Source organism: Tenrec ecaudatus, chromosome 11 (genome assembly GCF_050624435.1).
Source record: "Tenrec ecaudatus isolate mTenEca1 chromosome 11, mTenEca1.hap1, whole genome shotgun sequence".
NCBI lineage: Eukaryota > Metazoa > Chordata > Mammalia > Afrosoricida > Tenrecidae > Tenrec > Tenrec ecaudatus.
Genome location: NC_134540.1, coordinates 86,941,847 through 86,964,901, shown reverse-complemented (window position 1 = coordinate 86,964,901; position 23,055 = coordinate 86,941,847). Strand labels below are relative to the sequence as shown.

Sequence of the window (23,055 nt, the reverse complement as noted above, 5' to 3'; positions counted from 1 at the left end):
TCAGTTGGAACCAACTCAAGGGCACCAACAAAAACTATAGCAGATTCGCAAACCATAAGTTAGTCCATTTCTGTTCTCTAAAGCCACTTGCTTTAAGGTATTTTGCTATAGCAGGTTAGTTAGCAACGACAAACCTAGAATGAATAATCCAATGTAGCGTTCAAGTCTGTATGTTTTACTGGGTGATTTCTTCATTTCTTCCTCTTGCTCCTCCCATCTCATCCTCTCTCTGCCTTTAAGGCTGAGAACTTTGATCCAACAGCTCCCATCTGGAATTGTCAACAGACAGGGAATGACACTGCTGGGATTTCATCATGGTTTCCCAAGTCCATACACTGGCTTTGCTCTGCTTTCTGTTCGGGTTGAAGCCATCTCTGACTGCAGGTAAGTCTTGACAGCACCCCCATATAAACTTGTGAGAAGGGCAACAGCAATTTTGTCCTTGAATTTCCTGCTCCCCATAAGCATTGCCTGTGCCTCTGATCTGATCCCGTTTTTCCTTTCCAAGAAACACTTGCTAAGCACTGGGGGGAAATTGTTCTCCATGACACAGGATCACAGAAATGTTTTTCAAAGACCTCTTCAAATCTGGTGGTGCTTCTCTGGCCAATCTGGAGGAACATGGCACCAGGAAGTGGGATTCACGGTACAGAATGTGAGGCAAGTTCAGAGAGTGAGGCATGGTGACTGTACTTTAAAGTTTCATGCTGGGCTGTCTACAGAGTGGCAGGAGTCAGCTCCAAGCTGTGCTGGTGTCCAGGTTCTTGGTAGGACCATATGAGGGGCAGCTGCATGGATACACTTGCTCGATCACCACTTCTAGGGGCTCTCACTTTGTAACATAGTTTCTTTAGGCTTTGATTCCTCCATTTGGAAAATTTTACTTCCCCTGCTTCCTCAGAAATGAGTCCTGGTGGCATGAGGTGCACTAGTTGCGTAGTGGTTCTGTGTAGGACTGCAGTTTGAATACACCAACTGGTTTGAGGGAGAACATTATGCCCCTCTACTCCTACCAACTAGTACATTCTCAAAAACCCATAGGGGCAATTCTACTCTTCCTTTAGGGTAGCTAGGCATCAGAGACAATGCAATGGCAGTGAGTTTTCTTTTTGAGTTTGATTCCTCATAAAAGATCCCTGTTAAGATAGGCGAGATAAACAATCCAGAGGAGAAAACAATGGGATCGATGGTTCACGGCAGTGGGTGGGTGGGGGGGTACATGGGAGAGGGGAGTGGGAAAAAGAAGTGGGTGTTAACAAATCCAGGACAAAGGAACAACAAGTGATCTAAAAAGGATGGTGAGGAGGGCATAGGATGCCTGACAGAACTTGATCAAGTGTGATATAAATGAGAGGAATTAATAAAACCCAAATGAAGGCTAAACATGATAGTGGCACAGGAGGAAAGTAAAAGGAAATAGAAGAAAGAACGAGGAGGTGAAGGACATTTAATGAGGTCTAAATACAGGCATGTACATATATAAATATATTTTATATGATAGGGAAATAGATCGATGTACACATATTTATATGTTAAGTATCAAGGTAGGAGACAGACATTGAGCCTCTACTCAAGTACTCCCTAAACACAAGAACACTTTGTTCTAATAACCTGGCATTCCGTGATGCTTACCTTACCAACATGATTGCTAAAGACCAAATGGGTGCATAAGCAAATGTGATAAAGAACGCTGTTGGTGCCTGGCTATCAAAAGATATACCATCTGGGGTCTTAAAGGCTTGAAGACAAACAAATGGTCATGTAACTGAAAATCAACAAAGCCCACATGGAAGAAGCACACCAGTCTGTGCGATCATGGGGTGTCGATGGGATCAGGTATCAGGCATCAAAGAACAAAAAATCATATCAGTGTGAATGAGGGGGAGTGCACAGTGGAGGTCCAAAGCCCATCTGTAGACAGTTGGACATCCCCTTACAGCGGAAGGGTTCCAAGGAAGAGATGAACTAGTCAGGGTACAGGATAGCACCAATGACATATACAACTTTCCTCTAGTTATTTAATGCTTCCCTCCCCCCACTATCATGATCCCAATTCTACCTTACAAATCCAGCTAGACCAGAGCATGTGCATGGGTACAGATAAGACCTGGAAACACAGGGAATGCAGGACAGATAAACCCCTCAGGACCAACAATGAGTAGCCATAACGCCAGGGGGGAGAGGGGGAGGGGAAGGTGGGAGGAGGAAGGAGGTATCTATCACAGTGATCTACATATAACTCTGTCCCTGGGGGATGGACAAGAGAAAAGTGGGTGAAGGGAAAAACCAGACAGTATAAAACATGAAAAAATATTTTCAATATTTAAATTATCAAGGGTTCATGAAGAAAGAAGGGTGGGGGGGAAAAGGAAGGAAAATGAGTAGCTGATACCAGGGACTTAAGTAGAAAGAAAATGTATTGAAAATGATGGTGGCCACAAATATACAAATGTGCTTAATACAATGGATGATTGTTCTAAGAGCTGTATGAATCCCCAATAAAATGATTTAAGTAAAATAAAATAAAAAGATCCCTGTTGCCATTGGGATTCTGTGGGTTAAGAATGGCTAACTACAAGGTCAGAAGTTCCAATCTACCAGCCACACCTCTGGAGAAAGAAGAGGCTTTCTACTATGTTAGAGGTTTACAGTCTCAGAAAACCCACAGGGGTAGCTCCACCCTGTCCTGTGGGGTCACCCTGAGTCAGAATTGATTCTATGGCAGTGAGTTTGGTTTTCTGTTTGGTTGGTTGGTTGGTTGGTTGGTTGGTTGGTTGGTTGGTTAGTTGGCTGGTTGGTTGGTTGATTTCCTCATAGGATGTCAGAACTGAATGGGAGATAGTTTGACACAGTGCTAAACAAGCAGCAAAGTCCATGCACACAGAAGCAGCTGTCATTTTTATCTTGATTTTTAAGGACCTAGGGTCGTGCTGGGGTCATTCACATCTAGAAATAAGCTGGCAAACACTCTGCTTCAAGATCTAGTTCATGGGCTTCAGATCACGTGGCAGTTAAGAGGTGCTCTGAACGGAGTACACTGTGGGGAATTCAATCAATATCCCCAATTAAAATGTGTCTGATTGTTGAGTCAAAAAATCTGCAATTGCCCTTAAACTTTTCCTCCAAATCATGATACAACATGTTTGAAATGAGGAGCTCTGAAGTAGGTCCACTAGTGGTTATGCATTGGGCTGCGATCCACAAGGTCAGCAGTTTGAAACCATCACTCACTCCAAAGGAGAACGATCGTTTTCTGCTCCCCTAAACTGTTACCGTCTCAGCAACTCCCAGGGGCACCCCTTCCCTATCCTGTACGGTTGCTATCACTCAGCATCAGCTTGAGAGCAGTTTTTCCCTACACTGCACTACGTGCCACGTGTCCAAAGAGAACACGTCTTGCATCTGAGGAAGTTCATGCTTGCTACACATTGTCCTTCCTTATCATGACTCTGACTCATGGCAATGAAGAAAATATTTAGAGGACCATGACTTGAAATTTTCTTCTTAGTTCTCTTTCCCAAATCTCCACAATAATCATGTGGTACTTTTTAATGCATAGACTTTTCTCTGATTCTCTGAAAGTCACTTTCAACCACGAATGCATTATGTAGGTATCAGTTAGAAGCAGGTTAGTCTAATTTAAAATCAGGTCCTTGAGAACATTATGTGGTACTTGCTTTTATTTTTTAATGTGGCCTTGTGATGAGGATAAGCACATAACATACTCCCTGACAAGGTAAAAGAAGACTTTTTCTTTAAAATTCAAGTTACTTGAGCATAAGTATATTTCTAGGCAATAGATCAGGCTTGGATCAGAAACACAAACTCACTGCCACTGAGTCACTTCTGACTCACAGTGATCCTATAAGTCAGGGTAGTAGAAGTGCGCCTGTTGGTTTCAAGAAGGTAACACTAGGAAAGGATAAGTCCCTTAAGAAGAGAAGACCAGAAGTCCTCCCAAGGAGCTGCTGGTCAGTTCAAACAGGTGTCCTGCAGTCAGCAGTCCAATGACATATCCACTATAGAACAGAAGTTAGGGGAAATGACAGGATGGAAGTTTCTTGACAAGTGTTCACTGTAAGAGCTGTAACATGGTGCACGTCTGTGCACATGCACAAGAAGTCACATGTCAATTGAGGATCAGACCAAGCTTGTAGACTATGCCCTTTCCCTCCATCCCTGAGCCGACAGAGACAGAGAAGCCTGCTGAGGCAACCTGCAGCCGAGCCTTCGGACGCGCCTGAGCACGGAGGAAGCACCTGCCAGGGTACAAAAGAGACCCTAAATCTCAAATGTAATTTAAAGAGAACTTCAATTAAGTCTTCACCAGGAAATAGACAAGACAAAGATATCTCATCCAGATGAGAGAGGCTGTGAGAAGCAGGCCACAATGGTGTCTGTGGGTCTGATGAGATTCAGAGACCAGGAAAGACCATGGGAGGGCAGAAGAAGCTGTCACACACATATGATTGGGACCAGATCAATATTCCTAGTTAAAGGTAGGGCTACAAAAGATGGAACAGGATAGGACATGGGCAATATGTTAGACAGAAGAGCTTACCCAATTGGTCCAGGGCCCTCCAACAAAGGTAGTCAGGACTTGATTGACTCAGGACTATGAATCCCTCAGACTGTACTCTCCATCACAGACACAGCAGGCAAGCCCTGAAGCGAGAGTGCTCTGGGCTGGCTAGACGTGTGGAGGTAATCCACTTCCCAATGCACTCTACCTGAGGGCAAGACTTGTCACATCCTTGGTGAATGACAATAAAACAGCCACTACAACAAAGCAATACCCCTCAAAGTCACTGCCATGCCATCCATTTTGATTCATGGTGACTCTACAGAACACGGTATAATTGGCCCTATGGGTTTCCAAAGCTCGAATTCTTTATAGAAGTGGCTGGTGGTTTTGAACTGCTAACCTTCAGTTTAGAAGCATAAGATGTAACCCACAATACCATCAGACCTCCTGCTGATTAATGGTCAGAAGGCATTCAATGGAGGCTTTTTCCAGGTGGAGACCTGCAAATGGGTTTGGAGCTTTCACTGTTATCCATTGCCTTCTGCAAACTGGATGCTCTACTATGGTTCCCATTGCTAAACAGGAAGCCATCTGTGTGAATGGTGGCCATGCCATCTTGGTGTGGAAACTGGCTGTGACTTTCATGGATTTTCCGTTTCTCAGTCTTCATATGGCAGGAGAAGGCCAACAGCATCCTGCACAGGCAAAGGCGAGCCAATGAGTTCTTGGAAGAAATGTGGGCAGGGTCACTGGAGAGGGAGTGCCATGAGGAGCAGTGCTCCTTTGAGGAAGTCAGGGAGATCTTCCAGATCCCAGAGAGGACCGTAAGTACTTCATCAAAGAGGGTGCTGTCAGCTCTCTCTGCCTTGAACGGTGTCGGGATATCTTCTCTGAGCTGCTGGCAAGGGGGCTGCACCAAAGGATGCTTCAAGGATGCTTCTTCCATTCAAGTCCAGGTTTCTCTGTGGCTGGGCTGGGCATGCTCCTCACCGAGGGAAATGCATACACATTGCCAGTGTCCCCACCCCCTCCAGTCTGGACTGCTCCTCTTCCCAAAGGATGACTTCCTTCTCCTCAGTCAGAGCTCCCAGTGTCACCTATACCTCCTCCGGTGTTCAGAGACAACCTCCCCTGCATTACACACTCTCTACTTATCATACCATGCACCCTCATTTTGACATGCACACTTGATGTGTACTTGCGTTTCTAAGGAAAACCCTCCCATGCCCCCCGAAGACTCAGGGTCGGCCTGTGTAACAGGAAGGGACTTTTCACCTTTGAGAGGCTTCCTCTCTACTTTGCCTACCTGGGAGACCCCCTACTGTGCTTTGACAGCATAGTGAATGCCATCTTTATGATGGCATAGTGAGTTATATACTACCTGGGCTGCTACCCATGAGTTCAGTAGTTCAAAATCAACAGTGGCTCATTGGGAGAAAGATGAGGCTTTCTACTCCTGGAAAAACTTACTGTCTCAGAAACCCATAGGGGCAGTTGAACCCTGTCCTATAGGATGTTATGAATCGACATTGATGTGATGGCAGTGTTGATTGTTGGTTTGGTTTCTATAAAATACATGTGTAAGTTATATGACATCCCCTTGAAGATTTTGATCAGTAGCCTGAGCTCAGGTTATAATGAAGACAAGCACTTGTGGGTTCAGAGACAGGTTCCAATGTTCTCTGTTAGGAGGATGAGCACAGGACCAGGTGCTCCCGGGGAAGTTGTGCAGTGGACCTTCATGACTGTTGTCTGCTGGTGATACTGGTCATGTGTGTTTTCTCACAAACAACACCTCACGACATACGTTACCCTCACCATGACAGGACAATTTGAGACAGATGTAACATTTTTCTTCCCATAAGGTTGCAGAGGTTCATACTTTGCATTTGTATAAAAAGTCTACGTGGTATAATGAGTTAAGCATTATACTGCTAAGTAACCTATAAGCAGTTTGAGCTCACTAGCCACTCCAGGGGAGATCATTGAGACTGTCTGCCCCCAGAATGATTTATAGTCTCAGACACATCCAGAGTTTTTATATTATGTCCTATAAGTTCACTCAACAGAAAGGATCACATGGATGGCTGAGTGTGTGTGTGTGTATGTGTGTGTGCTGGGTATGTTGAATTTGTATACCACTTAATTTTTTAAAGCATTTTCAACATCTCATTTCATTTTAACCTCACAGCAGCACTGTGAGGTATAAGTTCTTGGTAAACAGGCACCTCAAGAATTAATTACAGTGTGCAGTCCTTTGAAGTTTATTTGGGAGAAAGCTGAGAAATTTTTGCTCCCATAAAAATTTACAGCCTCAAAATCCCAAAGGGACACATATACCCACTTCTCTGGGGTCCTCATGAGCTGGGATCTACTCAACGGCAGTGAGTTTTCGCTTCAGTTTTTTGATGTTTTTAGAACATTGGGTACACATGTGGTGAGCATCCATCTGAAAACCAGACTCCAGGAATTGACAAAATACCAAGGGAGATGTTTCCACAAGCTGAGGAAGCACAGGAAGCACTCACTATCCATGCCAAGACATTTGGGAGAGATCCTTAATTGCCCTCAGTGCAAAGAAAAGAGACCCAACAGAATGCGCAAATATCGAAGAACAACGTTAATATCAAATGCAAGTAAATTTTTGCAGAAGACAATTCAATAACTGCAGTCATACATGGGCAGCATTTTGTCAGAAATACAAGTACGATTCAGAAAAGGATGAAGCACATGGGATATTATTGATGATGCCAGTTGAATCTTAGTTAAAAGGAGAGAATACCACAAAGATGTTGCTGGCGTTTTTTGTGCACATACATTCAACTGTACGGATCACAACAAACTATGGGATAACTTTGTGAAGAATGGGAATTCTAGAACACATCATGGTGCTCATGGGGTGTAGTGTGTAGACCAAGAGACAGTCTTTCAAGCAGAGCAAGGGTTCCCGCATGGCTGGATATCAGAAAACGTGTGCATCAGGGTTGCATCCTTTTATCATACTTATTCCGTCTGTACACTGAGCAAGCAATCTGAGAAGCTGGACTATGTGAAGCAAAAGGAGTCTTCAGGATTGTTAACATGTGATCTGCACATGAAACAACCCTGCATGCTGAAACTGGGGAGGACTTAGTCATGAAAATCAAAGGCTGTCTTCAGTATGAATTTCAATTCAATGTAAAGAAAAGCAAAAATCCTCCAGAACTGGACCAATAGACCACATCATGACAAATAAAGAAAGGGTTTAAGTGGTCAAGAGTAATGAAACTGAGAGGAATTAATGAAATCCAAATGAAGTCCGAACATGATAGTGGGACAAAAGGAAAGTAAAAGGAAATAGAGGAAAGAACTAGGAGGCAAAGGGCATTTATAGAGGTCTAAATACAGGCATGTACATATGTAAATATATTTATATAGGATGATCGGGAACTAGATCTATGTGCATATATTAACAGGTTTAGTATTAAGGCAGCAGATGGACATTGGCCCTCCACTCAAGTACTTACTCAATGCCAGAACACTCTATTTTATTAAATTGGCATTCCATAATGCACACCTTCCGGAAATGATTGCTGAAGACAAATGTGTGCATAAGCAAATGTGGTGAAGAAAGCTGATGTTGCCCAGCTATCAAAATATATAGTGTTTGGAGTCTTAAAGGCATGGAGGTACACAAACAGACATCTATCTCAAAAGAAAGAAAGCCTATGTGGAAGAAGAACACCAGCCTATATGATCACCAGGGTGTAGAAGGGACCAGGTATCAGGCTTCAAAGAACAAAAAATCTTATATTGTTAATAAGGAGAAGTCCAGAGTGAAGCCCGAAAGCCTATCTGTAGGTAATGGGACAGCCCCTTACAGAAGGGTGTGGGGAGGAGACGGGCCAGTCAGCGTGCAGTGTAGCAACAATGAAACATACAACTTTCCTCTAATTCTAAAATGCTTCCTCCCCCTCCCCCACTATCACAATCCCAATTATACCCTACAAATCAGGCTAGACCAGAGGTTGTACACTAGAACAAATAGGAACCGGAAACACAGGGAAGCCAGGATAGATGATCCCTTCAGGACCAGTGGTGAGAGTGACGATACCGGAGGGTGGAGGGAAGGTGGGGTAGGAAGGGGAAGCCGATTATAGAGATCTAAATATAACCACCTCTTTGGGAGAGGGACAAAAGAAAAGTGGGTGAAGAGAAACATCTGACAGTGTAATACAGGATAAAATAATAGTAATTTACAATTATCCACGGTGCATGAGGAAGGGGAGAGAGAGGAGTAGGGGCAAAAGGGTGAGCTGATACCAAGGACTTAAGTGGAGAGCAAATATTTTGAGGATAAGGGCAATGAATGTAAAACTGTGCTTGACACAATTGATTTATGTATGGATTGTGATAAGAGTTGTAGGAGGCCCGAATAAAATGATTTTTTTTTAAAAGAAGAAGAAAGTACATGGACTGCCAAAAGAACAAACAGATGTGTCTTGGAGGATGTATGGCTACAACGCTCCCTACAGGTAAAGATGGTGGGACTTGGTCTCATGTACTTTGGACACGTTAGCGGAAGAGAACAGTGCCCGGATAGAGACTTCACGCTTGGGAATGTGGAGGGGCAGCCACAAAGAGGAAGGGCCTCAATGAGATGGACTGACACAACGGCTGCCATAGAGGGCTCACACATTAGAACAATTGTGAGGATGGCCCAGGATCCGGCCTTGCTTCATTCTGTTATACATGGAGTCCCTATGAGTCGGAGCTGACTCAATGCCTCCAAACAACAGATGCATGTGAAAACAGCACAATGAGTATAGAAGACCGAAGATTAATGGATGCATTTGAATTATGGTGTTGGTGAAAAATATTGAAATTGTATGAACGGCCAGAAGAACAAACAAATCTGTCTTGCAAGAAGTACAGCCAGAATGCTCCTTAACAGGGAAGATGGTGAGACTTTGTCTGAGTTACTAGAAGCATGTTAAGCGAGGCTAGTCTCTGGAAAAGGAAGGACACAAAGCTTGGTGAAGTAAGAGTCAACAAAGAAGAGGAAGAGTGCCAAGGGGATGAACTGACACAGTGGTTGCAAAGGTGGGCTCCAAGTGAACAATTGTGAAGATGGTGCCCGACTAGGCAGTGTTTTGTACTTTTGAAGTATGGACCTTGTGGATCGCAGGACAAGACAGACCACTGTGCCACCAGGGTTTCCTGAGGCAGCATTTTGTGTGCTTTGCAGCGTGTTGCTGTGAGTAAGAAGTGACTTCCCGGCACTTAAAAATAACAGCCTAAAGGTTGAAAGTTGGAGTCTATGCAGAAACACCATGGAAGTAAGGTCTGGCAATCTTTCCCTGAAGAAAACCTTATGAGCAGCTCTACTCTGTACGACATGGGATCTCCATGAGTCTGAGCTGGCTTGACAGTAGCTGATTTGATTGGCTTTTGCAGATGATAAAATACTTCTCTATACCTTACTGCATTAATTGATCAAGTTGGACATAATCATCAAAGAAGAAAGTGGAGACACAGACAGGTTTTATGACTTGGTCTAGTTTCACAGGCAGTAGGGTCAGGGCTCAAACTCAAACCCACTTGCATGGAGTCAATTCCATCTCATGGGTACCCTACAGGAGGGACCAGAGCTGCCGCGGTGGTTTCCAAGACTGCAACTTGGAACAAGAGTAGAAACTCTCCTCTGTCTCCCTTGCAGCAGCTGGGGCTTTCAAATGACTGACTTTGAGGTTAGTGGCCCAAAGTGTGACCATTAAGGGTTAGGGCTAAAACCTGGATGTTCTAATTTGGAATAGGGACAAAGAGCCTCTGAGGGCAGGGGAAAGAGCAGGAAAGCACTGTTTCATCTCCACAGGAAACCTCTGCAGTGTCCTCAATCCATCACAAAGGGCCACAATCAGAAGCTCCCACCCCACCCACTCTGGTCCACACCATGAATTCCATGCAATAAATGTTTTCTTTGGGTGACTATTGTCTCATATGATTTTCTCTCATTTCCTCAGAACCAGTTCTGGCGTTATTACACTGGTGAGTAAGCAAATCCTTTACTTATTTTGGCCCCACCCACCTGCCCCCTTGCAAGATCCCCCTTCTCCTCCACATACTCAGGAACAACAACTCTTTCCACAGATGGAGACCAGTGTGCTTCAAATCCATGCCAGAATGGAGGCACCTGTATGGACGACTTACAATATTACATTTGCTTCTGCCTAGAGGACTTTGAGGGTCGGAACTGTGAGAAAAGTAAGCCCCTACTTCCCATCCCATAATTTACAGAGCGGGGTCCCTGGGAAACTGATGGGAGCCAGCCCACCTGATCAAGAGAGCTTCTGAGTGAACATCCTCAGTAGAGGGACTGGTCCAGCCAGAGTTGAGCTCTGGTCAGATAGTGATTTAGGTGAACTTCCAATGTGCCCGTCTTCAATCTAGAATTCTCAGATGATACTTCTCATACTTTATTACCCCATATCCACTTCTAAGAAGTATAAAAATCTCAGGCTCACGGCACTGGGGCCTTCTGATATGCATAGAGAGGACAGGTGAGACTCACCTCATCACTTCCTACAGCCTACATATCCCACCAGCCAAGACAATTTGGCAAACTTTGCTTGGTGTTATTACTGTACCATCATTCCTTGTTATTACAGAGGTTTTTTCACCTTCAAATATTAAAATATTGCAAAATCTGGTAAGCCCCAAACACCACCCTCACCTCTGACAACAATGACAAGTTCAAGAGTCTACAAGATTATCTTCAAGTTTGATGCTGGACACCAGAAAGGCTCATAGAATCCATGAAAAGTTGTTATACTCCTGGTTACAGTTTATTAGAACCAACAAATACATATTAAAAGTCTGTCAAGGGGACAAGCACATGGGTAAGAGTGTAGGAGGGTACAAGCACAAAGCTACCTGTTATCATCACCAAGTGGAGCTGTGGACAGTGTTGATATGCAACAATACATAAGGTGCATTGCCAATGAAGGGTGTTAACGTGGGCCTTGGTGTTCAGAGTCCTTAATTGGGTTCAGTCACATATGCATAGCATATTCACATATACAAATGTATATGCATATGTATACATACATAGTTGTATGTGTGTACACATATGCAACCCATGGGGTTGACATTCTCTCCAACTCCTCCAGCAGTTCAGCTAATACTATGAGATCAGGGGTGGGGAATATCCAACCCAATAATCATCAAGACCAGTTAACATCACCCACTTGACCAAAGAGAAGTCATTCTAGCCATCATCTTAGGGTTGCCTTAATTAATATTTTAATAGTATGGTTCTTGAGATGATGTTATAAAAGGGTTCCATACTGCTGGCCTAGGCTATACAGTGTGGCCTGAGGTCCCCAGGTAAACATAGACATTCTTCACAGGCTGAATACTCCAAGGGCGTAGGGATGACCCTACAGGAACTGATGACAAAAACCTCTTTCTGGACAAGGTTAATTCTGTCCTGCACAGATGTAGGTTCTGATATTGAATGAAATTTTCTGGGCCACATCTGCTTTCAAGGGGAGCCCCTGGTTGCTCTCTGGATGTGATGTTGGGAAAGGGATTGGAGAGACAGTATGCCTGCTCCCTTCTTGGCTCCTTGCCTTCTGCCACAGGAAAGGCCCAGGGACTCTCAAGAACATGGAGAAGCAGTGAGGTGCACCAGAGGGAAAGATGCCAGGCCTGGGGGCATCATGGGTCATGAATTGTCCCCACTTTCACTCAAATGTCCATGTATTTAAAGTATATATCTGACCTGAATCCTTGAGTAAGTGCACAATAAACCATGGAGAAAACGAGAGAAAATCAATGTTTATTCTCCATTACTTTGAGATGGGCTCGATCATAGGATAGTTCCTGTGCACACATCTAAAATCGAACTCTCCCAACCCCACTGCATCCCACTCTTTTATCTTGATAAGATATCCATGTCCTTCTTGGTTGTAAAAGCTACGCATTCACTACATGGCTTGACATCTGAGTTAGACCAGGTTGACTAGAGAAACAAATCCAGCGACACTCATACATGTGTAAGAGAGAAGTAATTTATATATATTAAGCAAACATCCCAGCCTAGTCCAGCTCAAGTTCACAAGTCCAATACTAGTCCTTAAGTCCTTCTTCAGACACATGCACTCACAAGCAAATATGCAGAATGCAGGAACATCACTGGCTGGTGGGTGCAAAGTCCCATGGATCCAATGGTAGTGGCTCTGGCAGCTCTCCAAGTGACTCAACAGCAGGAAGGTGAGGGCAGAGAGAGGGGGAAGCTCCCAAGATCCTCCTTATGAGGAAGTCACACCCACAAGTAAGCACCATCAGGCTGTGACCTGATTGACAGGCTAGACTCCACTCCTACACTTCAAATTCACATGAAATTATGGAACTACCACAACATCCAAACTCTAAACTCAGTCAGTCCTAAAGAGTTGAGGATACCAAGTTCCTAGAGGCACTCCCTGAATAAGGAATATTGGATAAATATTAATTTAAGGAATTCCAAAGCCCCAGCCTCTCCAGCAGGTCTCATCGGTATGCAAAAGGAAGCTGTTGCTCAGGCCCCTAGGACCACCCTGAGAGGCCACCCTAGAATGGGCCCATGATTATGGAGAATCCTTCAGAGGAAGTAGCCTCCCTGCCTCTGTTCTTGCCTATGAGGAAGCTCCTTGGAAGAGAGGACGTCAAGACTTTGTCTCCTCGTGCTTGGTTAAGTAGAAGGGTGTTGTGCTTGGGGAAGAACATCAGGCTTGGTAGAGTGGAAGGGCAGAGAAAGAGAGGAAGACGCCCAGTGGGTCCAGACAGTGTTTTCCTTTGTTGTGTGCAGGGTGTCTGTTTCAGAGCGGACTTGAGAGCACCTAACAACAACAACATCAACAGACATGGTGTCAGCAAGACCCTCGCTCGGGTTCTCCCACTGCTGCACTGGGATGGCCCTGTTCTGAGCCATCCACTGAGCAACTATGGATGAGAGCATTGGGATCTGTAGGGTTTTTGGAAATGGAACGCCAGGCCTTTCTTCTTAGTCTGTTAAAGTCTGTTTTGCTGAAGTCTCTTCCACATCATCAACACACAAGCTTCCACTGACAGATGGATGGTGGCTGTGGATGAGGTACATTGACTGGGCATTGAACCTGTGAATTTCATGTGAAAGAATTCTACAACTGGGCCATCAATGCTTTTTATGCCTTTGCTTTGTTGTTGTTAGGTACCATCAAGTTGAATGCAACCCATAGTGACCTTATGCACAACAGAACAAAGCACTTCCCAGTCCTGTGCCACCCTCACAGTTGTTCCTATGCGTGAGACCATTGTTATACCCACTATGTCAATCCATCTCACTGAGGGCTTTCTTCTTTTATTACTTGCCCTCAACCGAGCGTGATGGTCCCAATACCACCCTCTACTGCTGTCCTAGGGTCTCTGAAATACACCCTGACATGTAGGCACATAGACAAGAACCAAAGAGAGCCCCAGATACACAAATGTTTTACAGAGTTTCTAAGGACTCACAGGGTCCCTGAGACTCATCCTGGCTCTTTATATTGAATCCTTCCCCCAAACCACTAGAGGCATTTCTTTGTCAGGCCTCCAGAGAGTTGTCTACTATTGGTGTTTCTTCCTAATGAGGAAAAATAATATGTTTAGTAAATTACTGGTCACAATAAAAAGAATGTCTCAGAATTTGTCTTGGACCTCCTGATCCCAGTCTTGTATTAGATCTATCAGTTCATAGAATCCTAGTCCTAGATGAGAAGGGTATCATAACAGTGGTCTTATAAGACAATTATTCAGCAAACTCACTGCCATCGAGTCAATGCTGACTCATAATGACCCCTTGTGGGTTTCCAAGATGAAAACTGTTTACTGGAGTAGAAAGATAAGTCTTACTTCCATGAAGCTGTTGGTGGTTTTGAACTGCCAACCATGTGGATTGCAGCCCGATGAGCAACCATTGTACCACCAGGGCTCCAGTTACAGGACAGTATTTTTCCATAACCAGAAAAATATTTTTATGTTAGGCCTTCCTCATTTTTAATTTTTACATGAAACAATGAACGGTAAATCAGAGAGGAACCCCAACTAACTACATTAGCATCTTAGATGATCAGCTTCCACCATTGTTGTTGTGTGTGGTGAGCAATGAAAGCATATTTAAGTTCTGCCTTCTTATTTCCCTGAATTCATCAGGGCAGCATCATCTTCCTGCCTGAACACAAAACACTTCTACTCACACCTCCCCACCGTGTGCCCTAATGATCTTCACTGTGAAGTCCAGTCTCCATAAACCTACTATCTCGTGCCTCTGGTGGTCGGAATTTGGGTCATGGTAAAGACAACCTGGGATCACTGAATTAACCAAATGCAAATAGTCTACGTGAGAGACAAGGACGGCCCTGGCATCGTTTCCAATGATCCCAGCCCAGCAATAGCTACCGAAAGACTAAGGACACAGGTGTCCTGCCAATCACCTAGTGACCCTGGGAAGTACAAACACCATCAGCCCTTCATTCCTGAAACACCATCATTCCTTCCTTCCTACCGTTATTCCTTTATTCCCACAAACCGTCCAGCCAACCCTTCTCCCCTACTCACAGGGATGCTGAGATGATGTCAGCTCTCCCCCACCCCCAAGAGTGCCGACCATGCAGCTCCAACCTAGCGCCAAGGCTAGGACAAACTCAGTCTCTGCTGGCCACAGCGCCTCCTCCTGTCCAGAAGAAAACTGTTCCTCTCCTCCCGGGCAGAGGCAGCCCCTCACAACTGACTCTCTCACACTCCCCCTTCTCCTTCTCAGACAAAAACAGCGAGCTGGTCTGTTTGAATGAAAACGGGGGCTGTCAACAGTACTGCAGTGACAACCCAGGGACCAAGCGCTCCTGCAGATGTCACCAGGACTACAAGCTCATGGCAGACGAGGTGTCCTGTGAGCCCACAGGTAACTGGTTCCCAGGAAGTGCTCCCCAGCGTGCCATGGGGACTCATTCGCTACTTACTGTTAGTCAGGTGAGGTGGTGACGAGGTCCTGTCCTAGTGTCTGTTATCTCAGATGACTGAAAGATGAGGCTGGTGGCATAACCTCTACTGAGTGTCCACTAGGTGCTGGTCGCATTGTGAGGCAGAGAGAAGGACCCAGGGTCAAGAAGGCTACTCCCACCCAAGAGCAGGTCAGAGCGTAGTATGTCCAGACTCAGTTTACGGGGCCAGTTTTCCTGGGCTCAGTGGTCTACAGCCCATCCTCAGGTTCAGTCTAACAAGAAAGACAACAGGGGACCTCTCTTGGAGCACTGACTCCCAGAACAAAGAGGTTGGGACTTTTTAAGCATATGGGGACAGAGGACCTGCTCTCTGTGCAGTAACTTCAGAGGTGCTAGGCATCCTTCCAGGTGGAGGAGGGGAGGCAGGGTTATAATCTGGCCAGTGGACATCCAGCTTCTGAAATGGCTTTTTGAGAGCACAAATGGGTAGTTTCGGGAGTTTTTATTCCTTGGTTTTATGCTTCAGAATTAGTCAGAGGTCCAAGGTTTCCTTGTTGCATGCTCCGGGAGCCAGCTGGAACCAGCTCTCAATCAGTAGCTGAAAAACGTCTACCTACAGAGGGCTGGCAGGGAGTGGTGGGGAGGGGAGGTCTCTTCTAGTTGATTGAGAAGGCACATCTTGTGTCTTGTTTAGTGTTCCAAGTGCCCTTACACCTTAGTTATATGGGGAATGGATAACCCAGATGGCTTCCACAGGGATCAGAAGTTGCAATGTGTACTTTACCAGAAACAGAGCAGACAGTCCACCTGCCGCTAACACCCTGAAAGTAGCCTGCTAGATGATTCTCTTCTAAGTCGGCCCAGAACACCAGGCTGAGACTCTGTCAGACTCACATCAATTCCACACTCCTGGAGTCCCAGAGCCCCTCAGGACTTGTGCCAAGGGTTCTTGGATCTAGTGACTCCACACCCAGGGTGTGGAATACTTGCTGCACAACTGCAGAGACAAAACTTTTCAAAGGGAAATGATTTTGCAAAAATGAAATAGATGGTCCAAACCAAACTCAAACTAAGCAGGGCTACAATGTCAAAGGCTGATTGAGGTACCCCTTACCAATTGTGTTTTGTGAAGATGGATGTTCCCCATCTGAAATTTACCCTAGCCCTTTTAAACATGCCTTCCGCACCCCCTGGCCAAGAACTTTATTGGAGCAGATTGGTGGAGAGGGTGGGGTGTGTCAGTCAGGGTTTGCTAAAGGAACAAATTCATAGACACTCATTTGTATATAAGAGAGATCTTTGTGTAAAAGAGAAATTGTATATTAAGAAAACATCCCAGACCAGGACAGAACAAGTCCTTAAGTCCGATATTATCCCGTATGTCAAAACTACTCCATAAATTCCTCTTCAGACTCACACAACACATGGAATGATGCTCAATGCAGAAAAATCACAAGTCAGTGAGTGGAAAGTCTTGTGGATAGAGTGGTGGTGGAAGCATCTCAGAGTGGGGGTAGGTCTCCACGTGGTTCCTCCAGCTCCAGGGCTCTGCCTCCATCACTGTGTCTCCCCATGGCTTGTCAACAGGAATGTGTCTAAGAGAGTATCATTGTGCCCCACCTCCAGTTAGCTACTTATCTCTGTAGTGCCTCCAAATGAGGTCATCAAGGTGTGACCTGATTGACAGGCTAAACTCCACCCCTTCGCTCTTAATAGTCTCAAGTTGACACCAGATATGTAACTACCACAGGCATATAAAATGGAGTAAGGCTAGCATTATGTTGTGCTAAGAGCTATAAAGCAAACACAAGAAGCATATGATCTTACTTATTTGAAATATCTAGAAAAAATCAACTGCCACCCAGTCAATTGCGACTAATAGTGATCCTACAAGGCAGTGTAGAACTATCTCTGTGGGTTTCTGAGACTGTAACTTTATGAGAATAGAAAACCCCATCTTTTTCCCTTGAAAGCGGCTACTGATTTCGAACTGCTGACCTTGTAGTCAGCAACCCAAAACCTAACTCGCTTCAACACCAGCACTCCTTATATCTAGAATAGACAGTTGCATAAAGACAAAACTTTAGTAATCATTCGCAGAAGCCAGGCAAAAGGCAAGGAGAGAACGGTTGAGCTTTGTTTATCGCAGGCCGAGTTTCTTTTTAGGGTGATGAAAACTCTTTGGAGATAGATAACAGTGAAAGTTGCACAATATGATGAAAGTAATTAATATCATTGAATATACACTTAAAATTGTTAAAATGGCTATATATATCCAATAGATAATAAATTTGTTTATTACATATATTTTACATGAGTATATATTTAATAATATATAAATATATTTAGACATAAGTCTATATATATTCACAAAAATATTTTGAAAGAAACTCCCCCCTTCCCCAAAAAAGCACTACAATTGTTCTCAATATTAGTTCATTTTGGGCCATTCAAGCCACACCTTTTTTCTCTGAAAAATGTACCAGAACCTGGCTTTGAGAAAAGGTTCCTGGCAGTGTGGTTTTGAAACATTCAATCACTAATGGAAAGGTTGCAGTTTGAGCCCACCAGCTTCTGGGCCAGAGAAACATGTTGCTTCCACCAAGATCCCCACTGGTGCTGAGTTGGCTCACTCACAGCAGCCCTAGAGGACAGAGCAGAATGCCCCAGAGGGCTTCAGGGTTCCAGTCTCTAGGGGAGCAGACTCCCACAAATCTCCCCTGCTGGGTTCAAACAGCCAGGTGGCCCAGTGCTTAATCACCTGGGCTCTTTCCATAACAAAGAAAAGCTTGGGAACCCTGGGGCAGTTCTACTCTGTCCACCAGGGCTCTTAGTGGAGGGAGCCCACAGAATCACAGCAGGATTAACTTTCAAGCCAGGCAGTGTAAAATAAGATAAAATAATAATTTATAAATGATTAGGGGTTCATGAGGGAGGGGGTCATGGGGAAGGAGGGGAAGGGAAAAAAAGAAAACTGAGCTGATTCCAGGAACCCAAGCGGTAGGCAAATTTCGAGGATGAGGGCAATGAATGTATAAGAGTGCTTTATTCAATTGATGTATTATGGATTGTGAGTTGTATGAGCCACAATAAAATGATTTTTAAAAAAAAAAAAGAAGTAGGAGTATCTCCTCCCAGACCAGCCTCAACCCTCCTCTTCATCTGAGCACTTCCCAACAGCCTCTCCACCATCTCTTATTCAGCATAGTACAGATCAAGGGGCATCTGGATAGGGCTCAGCCCTCTCCCTGAAGGCTTCCCCTCCAGTTCCTGGAAGGAGCAGCTATGTGCTAAAAGGGGAAACAGAAAGCCACAGCCTCAGATCTCTGAGTAGAAAGCCCTTGAGCCCCTTGATCCACAAATGCAACTGTCCTTCATGCACCCCTGTGTCTGACTGACTTTTGCTCTACACAGTTAAATATCCGTGTGGGAAAATACCTGTCCTGGAAAAAAGAAACAACAGCGCCTCTCTAGGTCGAATTGTGGCTGGCGTGCTGTGTCCCCCAGGGGAATGTCCATGGCAGGTGAGTCTCGACTGGCCAGATGAGCTGCTCAAAGCCTTGTCATTCATCACTGGTTTTCTCCAAGAAAGTCCAGGTCCTAGTATGGTTGCAGACTTTTGAATGAGGACTCACCCAAACTCACACCCAAACTCACTGTCCCCAAGTACATTCTGGCTTAGAAGGACCCTACACAACAGGGTCGCACTGCCCCTGTGGGTACGCAAAGCAGAAAGCCTCATCTGACTACCTCAGAGGGGCTGGTGGTTCAAACTGCAGCCAAACTATACGAGTTGCTTCACAGACTGGAAGATGATATAATTTAATCCTCACAACAGCTCTTTGAAGTGAGATGCAAGTGTGTATTTGGTGGTGTCAGCAGACTTGAAAATACTACTGATTCAGCGTACTCCCACACCAAGGCAGGTGGCCCTTGAAACACACGGTCTGAACTTCACAGGCCACTGAGATGCATAAGAGCTTTCCAGTTGCTCTTGCAATGAGCTTAGATCCTGCAAGGATGTGGGTAACCCAGGGTGGTGCTAGTCATCTCCGATGAGCAATTCAGGGGTGCTCAGTGTCTCATGGATCTGTACGATGATACTCATAAGCCTGGTGCTGACACAGCAGGAAAACATCAACTGGTAAGTGGACAGGCAGAGTTCAAACTCATGTTGTTGTTCAAGGGTCAGACTGCTCCTCAGGATGTTGATCCCAATCTCCATGCTACTCAATGGTCTAATGAGTACTACTGTCCCCGATGGTACAGTTTTAGGGTATATAGAACGAACCACACACACTGACATGAAGAGGACGCCAGCTTACAGCCACCCTACAGGACAGGGTAGAACTAACTGCTCTGGAGAGTTTCCAAGTCTATAATTGCTTATAGGAGTAGAAAGCCACATCTTTTTCCCTCAGGGTAGCTGCTGGATTTGAACTGCTGTCTTTGTGGTGAGCATCTGAGTGCATCGTCCACTACACCATCAGGACTCCCATTCCCATAGGAAGGACTGTGTAATTCTGTGGAGGGCCAGGGCAGGGATAACCATTACCATGCTCAGCTGCGAATCACCAGCACCTCAGAAGGAGTGGGGGGAAATCAGTCCTTGAAAACTGAAGCACAGTTCTACTCTGACACACTGCGGGGACCATGAGTCTAAATCAAGTGCACAGTAGCTGCATTCTAGCTTTCTCCTCAGCATAATGCTCTTGCCCCTCCAATTACTGAGGCAGGAACAGCTAGATGAGAGAGAGAGACCCCTTACCTGAACAAAAAGAAGCCAACGACAGAATCTGCAAAGGTGCCAGGAGTTCAGAAATGAATGGCTGAGCTGTCCTGAAGCGGGTGTGGGGAGGTGAGAAACCAAGGAACCTGTGAGAGCAATGTAACCTTCCATGTCTCCTCTGCCCTGTGCAGGCTGCGTTGACTCTGGAAGGGAAACTGCTCGGTGGAGGGGTGTTGTTGGACGACACCTGGGTGGTCTCGGCAGCCCACTGTTTTGACAAAGTCTACCCAAACTCTACATGGAAGACTGTGAAGGTGGTGTTAGGTAGGTGTGGTCTTTGTCTCAAAGGCAGTCCTCCAATGAGGGTGCAAGGAGTGAGGATTCAGCACACTCCACTCCTCATCTGCAGACCAGAGAAGCTTGCTCAGAGGACCCACAGTCTGCCCACCGGGCCCACCTCTCTGCTCACAGGGCTTCTCCCCCTGTGGCCACTGTCCCCTTGGCCTCTTTTCCACTCCTGACCCAAACATAGAAAGGACACAGGGGGAGAGATGCTGTCACTTGTGCCAAGAGGCGATCGCTGTTGAGGAGGGCTCAGTGAGGCAAGACGAGAGCGTAAGGTGAGAGGGCAGCAGAGGTGTGTCAGACACGGTCTGGGGAGACCAGTGCAGGATTGTCAGCTCCAAGCCCTCTTCCTGCTGGTCCCCGCTTATCTGCAACCTACCACTCTTTTAACATCTCATGTTCCGGAGGGACCCTCCAGTCACACTCTTCCCACATGGTCTCAGCTTATCTCCTAGAAAGGGCAACAAACATCTGGGCAAAGACTCTGCGTGATTTTTTCTTTAAATAGTTGGGCCAGGTCCCATCCACTTCATCCAAAGGGAGACCCACTCTCACATTTTCCATATATCCCAAATGGACTATTATGTCCCCATTCCACTGCAGTCTGGCTCTAGGCGGGCAAAATGAGAATGCCATCATGCCAGGCTTTTAGGTGGGGAAAGACTTCCTGACCAAACAACCACCAGCCCGATAATGACTGGTGTCCTTTCAGGTGAGCATGACCTTGGCAAAGAGGAAGGCACCGAACAAGAACGGTCCATTGCTCAAATGATTGTCCCTGATAAGTACAGCATAGGCCAGAGCAACCATGACATCATCCTGCTCCGCCTGAGCTCACCAGTGAACTTTACCGACTACGTGGTGCCCCTCTGCTTGCCAGACAAGAAGTTCTCTGAGCAAACGCTCATCAATATCAGGTTCTCCTCGGTGAGCGGCTGGGGTCAGCTCCTCTACAAAGGCTCCACAGCCCTGCAGCTCATGACCATCAACGTGCCCAGAATGATGAACCAGGACTGTGAGGAGAAAGCAAAAAGGAGTATCAATGCCCCTGCACTGACAGAGAACATGTTCTGTGCCGGCGACCTGGATGGGAGCAAAGATGCCTGCCAGGGTGACAGTGGTGGCCCCCATTCCACCAAGTACAGAAGCACATGGTACCTGACAGGAATCGTCAGCTGGGGCGAGGGCTGTGCAGCCATAGGCCATGTTGGGGTGTACACCAGGGTCTCCCAGTATACTGAGTGGTTGCACAGGAACATGGACCGGAAACGAAGCTCAGGTGTACTGCGAGCCCCATTTCCCTAGGCCCCATGTGAGCTCCGGGGCCCCCTTCCGTGTGAAAATCAATCTGCTATTCCTTGGAGCTGTTCTTGCATCAAATCCCCAAAATTCTTCTATGATCCTTGGGAGGGGAAACAGGGAGACAGAAAGAGAGAGAGAGAGAGAGAGACTGGGAGAGGGAGAGAACCAAGGATAGAGAGAATGAGAGAAGGCAAGCGGCTGAGAGCCAAGAACTGGGGGAGATATTCTGAGAAGGTGGAGAAAGAGAGACAGAGAGGGAGAGCTGAGAGAGACTGAAAGAGACTCAGATATTCAAATACAGTCTGAGGTGGAATTAAAAGGGACCTCAGAGATAGAAATGGACCATCAGACACTGGGACTGAGGGAGACAGAGAGAGGAACCACATGCTGTCTTGAAGGCTGTCTCCTAACTTTCTGGAGCGATCCCACATCTCACCCTGCATCTTCCCTGAACCCCCAGTGATTCACATGTGGCAGTTGAGCTATCTTTTTTCATCAAATCTATACATGTACACATGAACACACACATACAATATACAACTGATGGGTGCATGCCATTGATGAAGGCTGTTTTCCAATTTTTTCCTCCTACATTAACTTTTTCCTCTGATTTCATCTCCATTCTGACAAATTAAAAACATCATCCACTCATTTTGATGAATAGCCTTCCAAATTTGTAGCTCAATGTGTGTTTTTCATGTAAAATGATGTCTCATACTCCACATAGGTTTTACCCCCTGCTGATCTCACTTAACAAGTCATTAATCTTCTCCAGGTATTTTTGTGGTTGCTTGGCATTCCACCTGAGATTATTTCATGGAGATGTTGATGTCAATCATCCAAGGTTCTTGTTCCTTTCATCATGACTGCAAGGAACTTTCTCCTGGGAAGGGTGTGTTTTACAAACTAAAGCTCTTTGGTGCACTTTTGAGAATGGACTTCCCCAAAGCCTCTTCATGGAGGTGTTTGCTTCTTGCCAGGGCCCTTCCCAAGGTTGTTTTCTTTTCTTTTCTTTTTTTTTTTTTCCCCAAGGTTGTTTTCTAAAGAGAGTCCCAGGGCCTGGCTGCAGGGGAACCACCAGGGCTGTCACATCAAATTCAAGTTCCAAGGTCTTGTCCAGATGAACTGAATGAGAGCTGGTAGGAGCCCTTGGAGAACAGTGGTTATGCATC

General features: G+C 45.6%; 1 protein-coding gene across 1 annotated transcript; it reads left to right on the top strand.

Annotated features, from left to right (window-relative positions):
* Positions 1-314: 314 nt before the first annotated feature.
* Positions 315-21,886, top strand: LOC142460810 (coagulation factor VII-like). Its single transcript, XM_075562590.1, has 8 exons — positions 315-384; positions 5,189-5,349; positions 10,528-10,552; positions 10,655-10,768; positions 15,327-15,467; positions 18,922-19,031; positions 20,428-20,560; positions 21,294-21,886. The coding sequence occupies exons 1-8, from the start codon at positions 315-317 to the stop codon at positions 21,884-21,886; spliced, it is 1,347 nt and encodes a 448-aa protein (XP_075418705.1).
* The last annotated feature ends 1,169 nt before the right edge of the window (positions 21,887-23,055 follow it).

What these genes read in the sequence shown, in the direction of transcription:
- LOC142460810 (XM_075562590.1), top strand. Translation starts at nt 315, where the DNA reads ATGGTTTCCCAAGTCCATACACTGGCTTTGCTCTGCTTTCTGTTCGGG. An exon ending in TCCAGATCCCAGAGAGGACC is followed by an intron (nt 5,350 to 10,527) that starts GTAAGTACTTCA and finishes TCATTTCCTCAG; the next exon opens with AACCAGTTCTGGCGTTATTA. An exon ending in GGTGTCCTGTGAGCCCACAG is followed by an intron (nt 15,468 to 18,921) that starts GTAACTGGTTCC and finishes TGCTCTACACAG; the next exon opens with TTAAATATCCGTGTGGGAAA.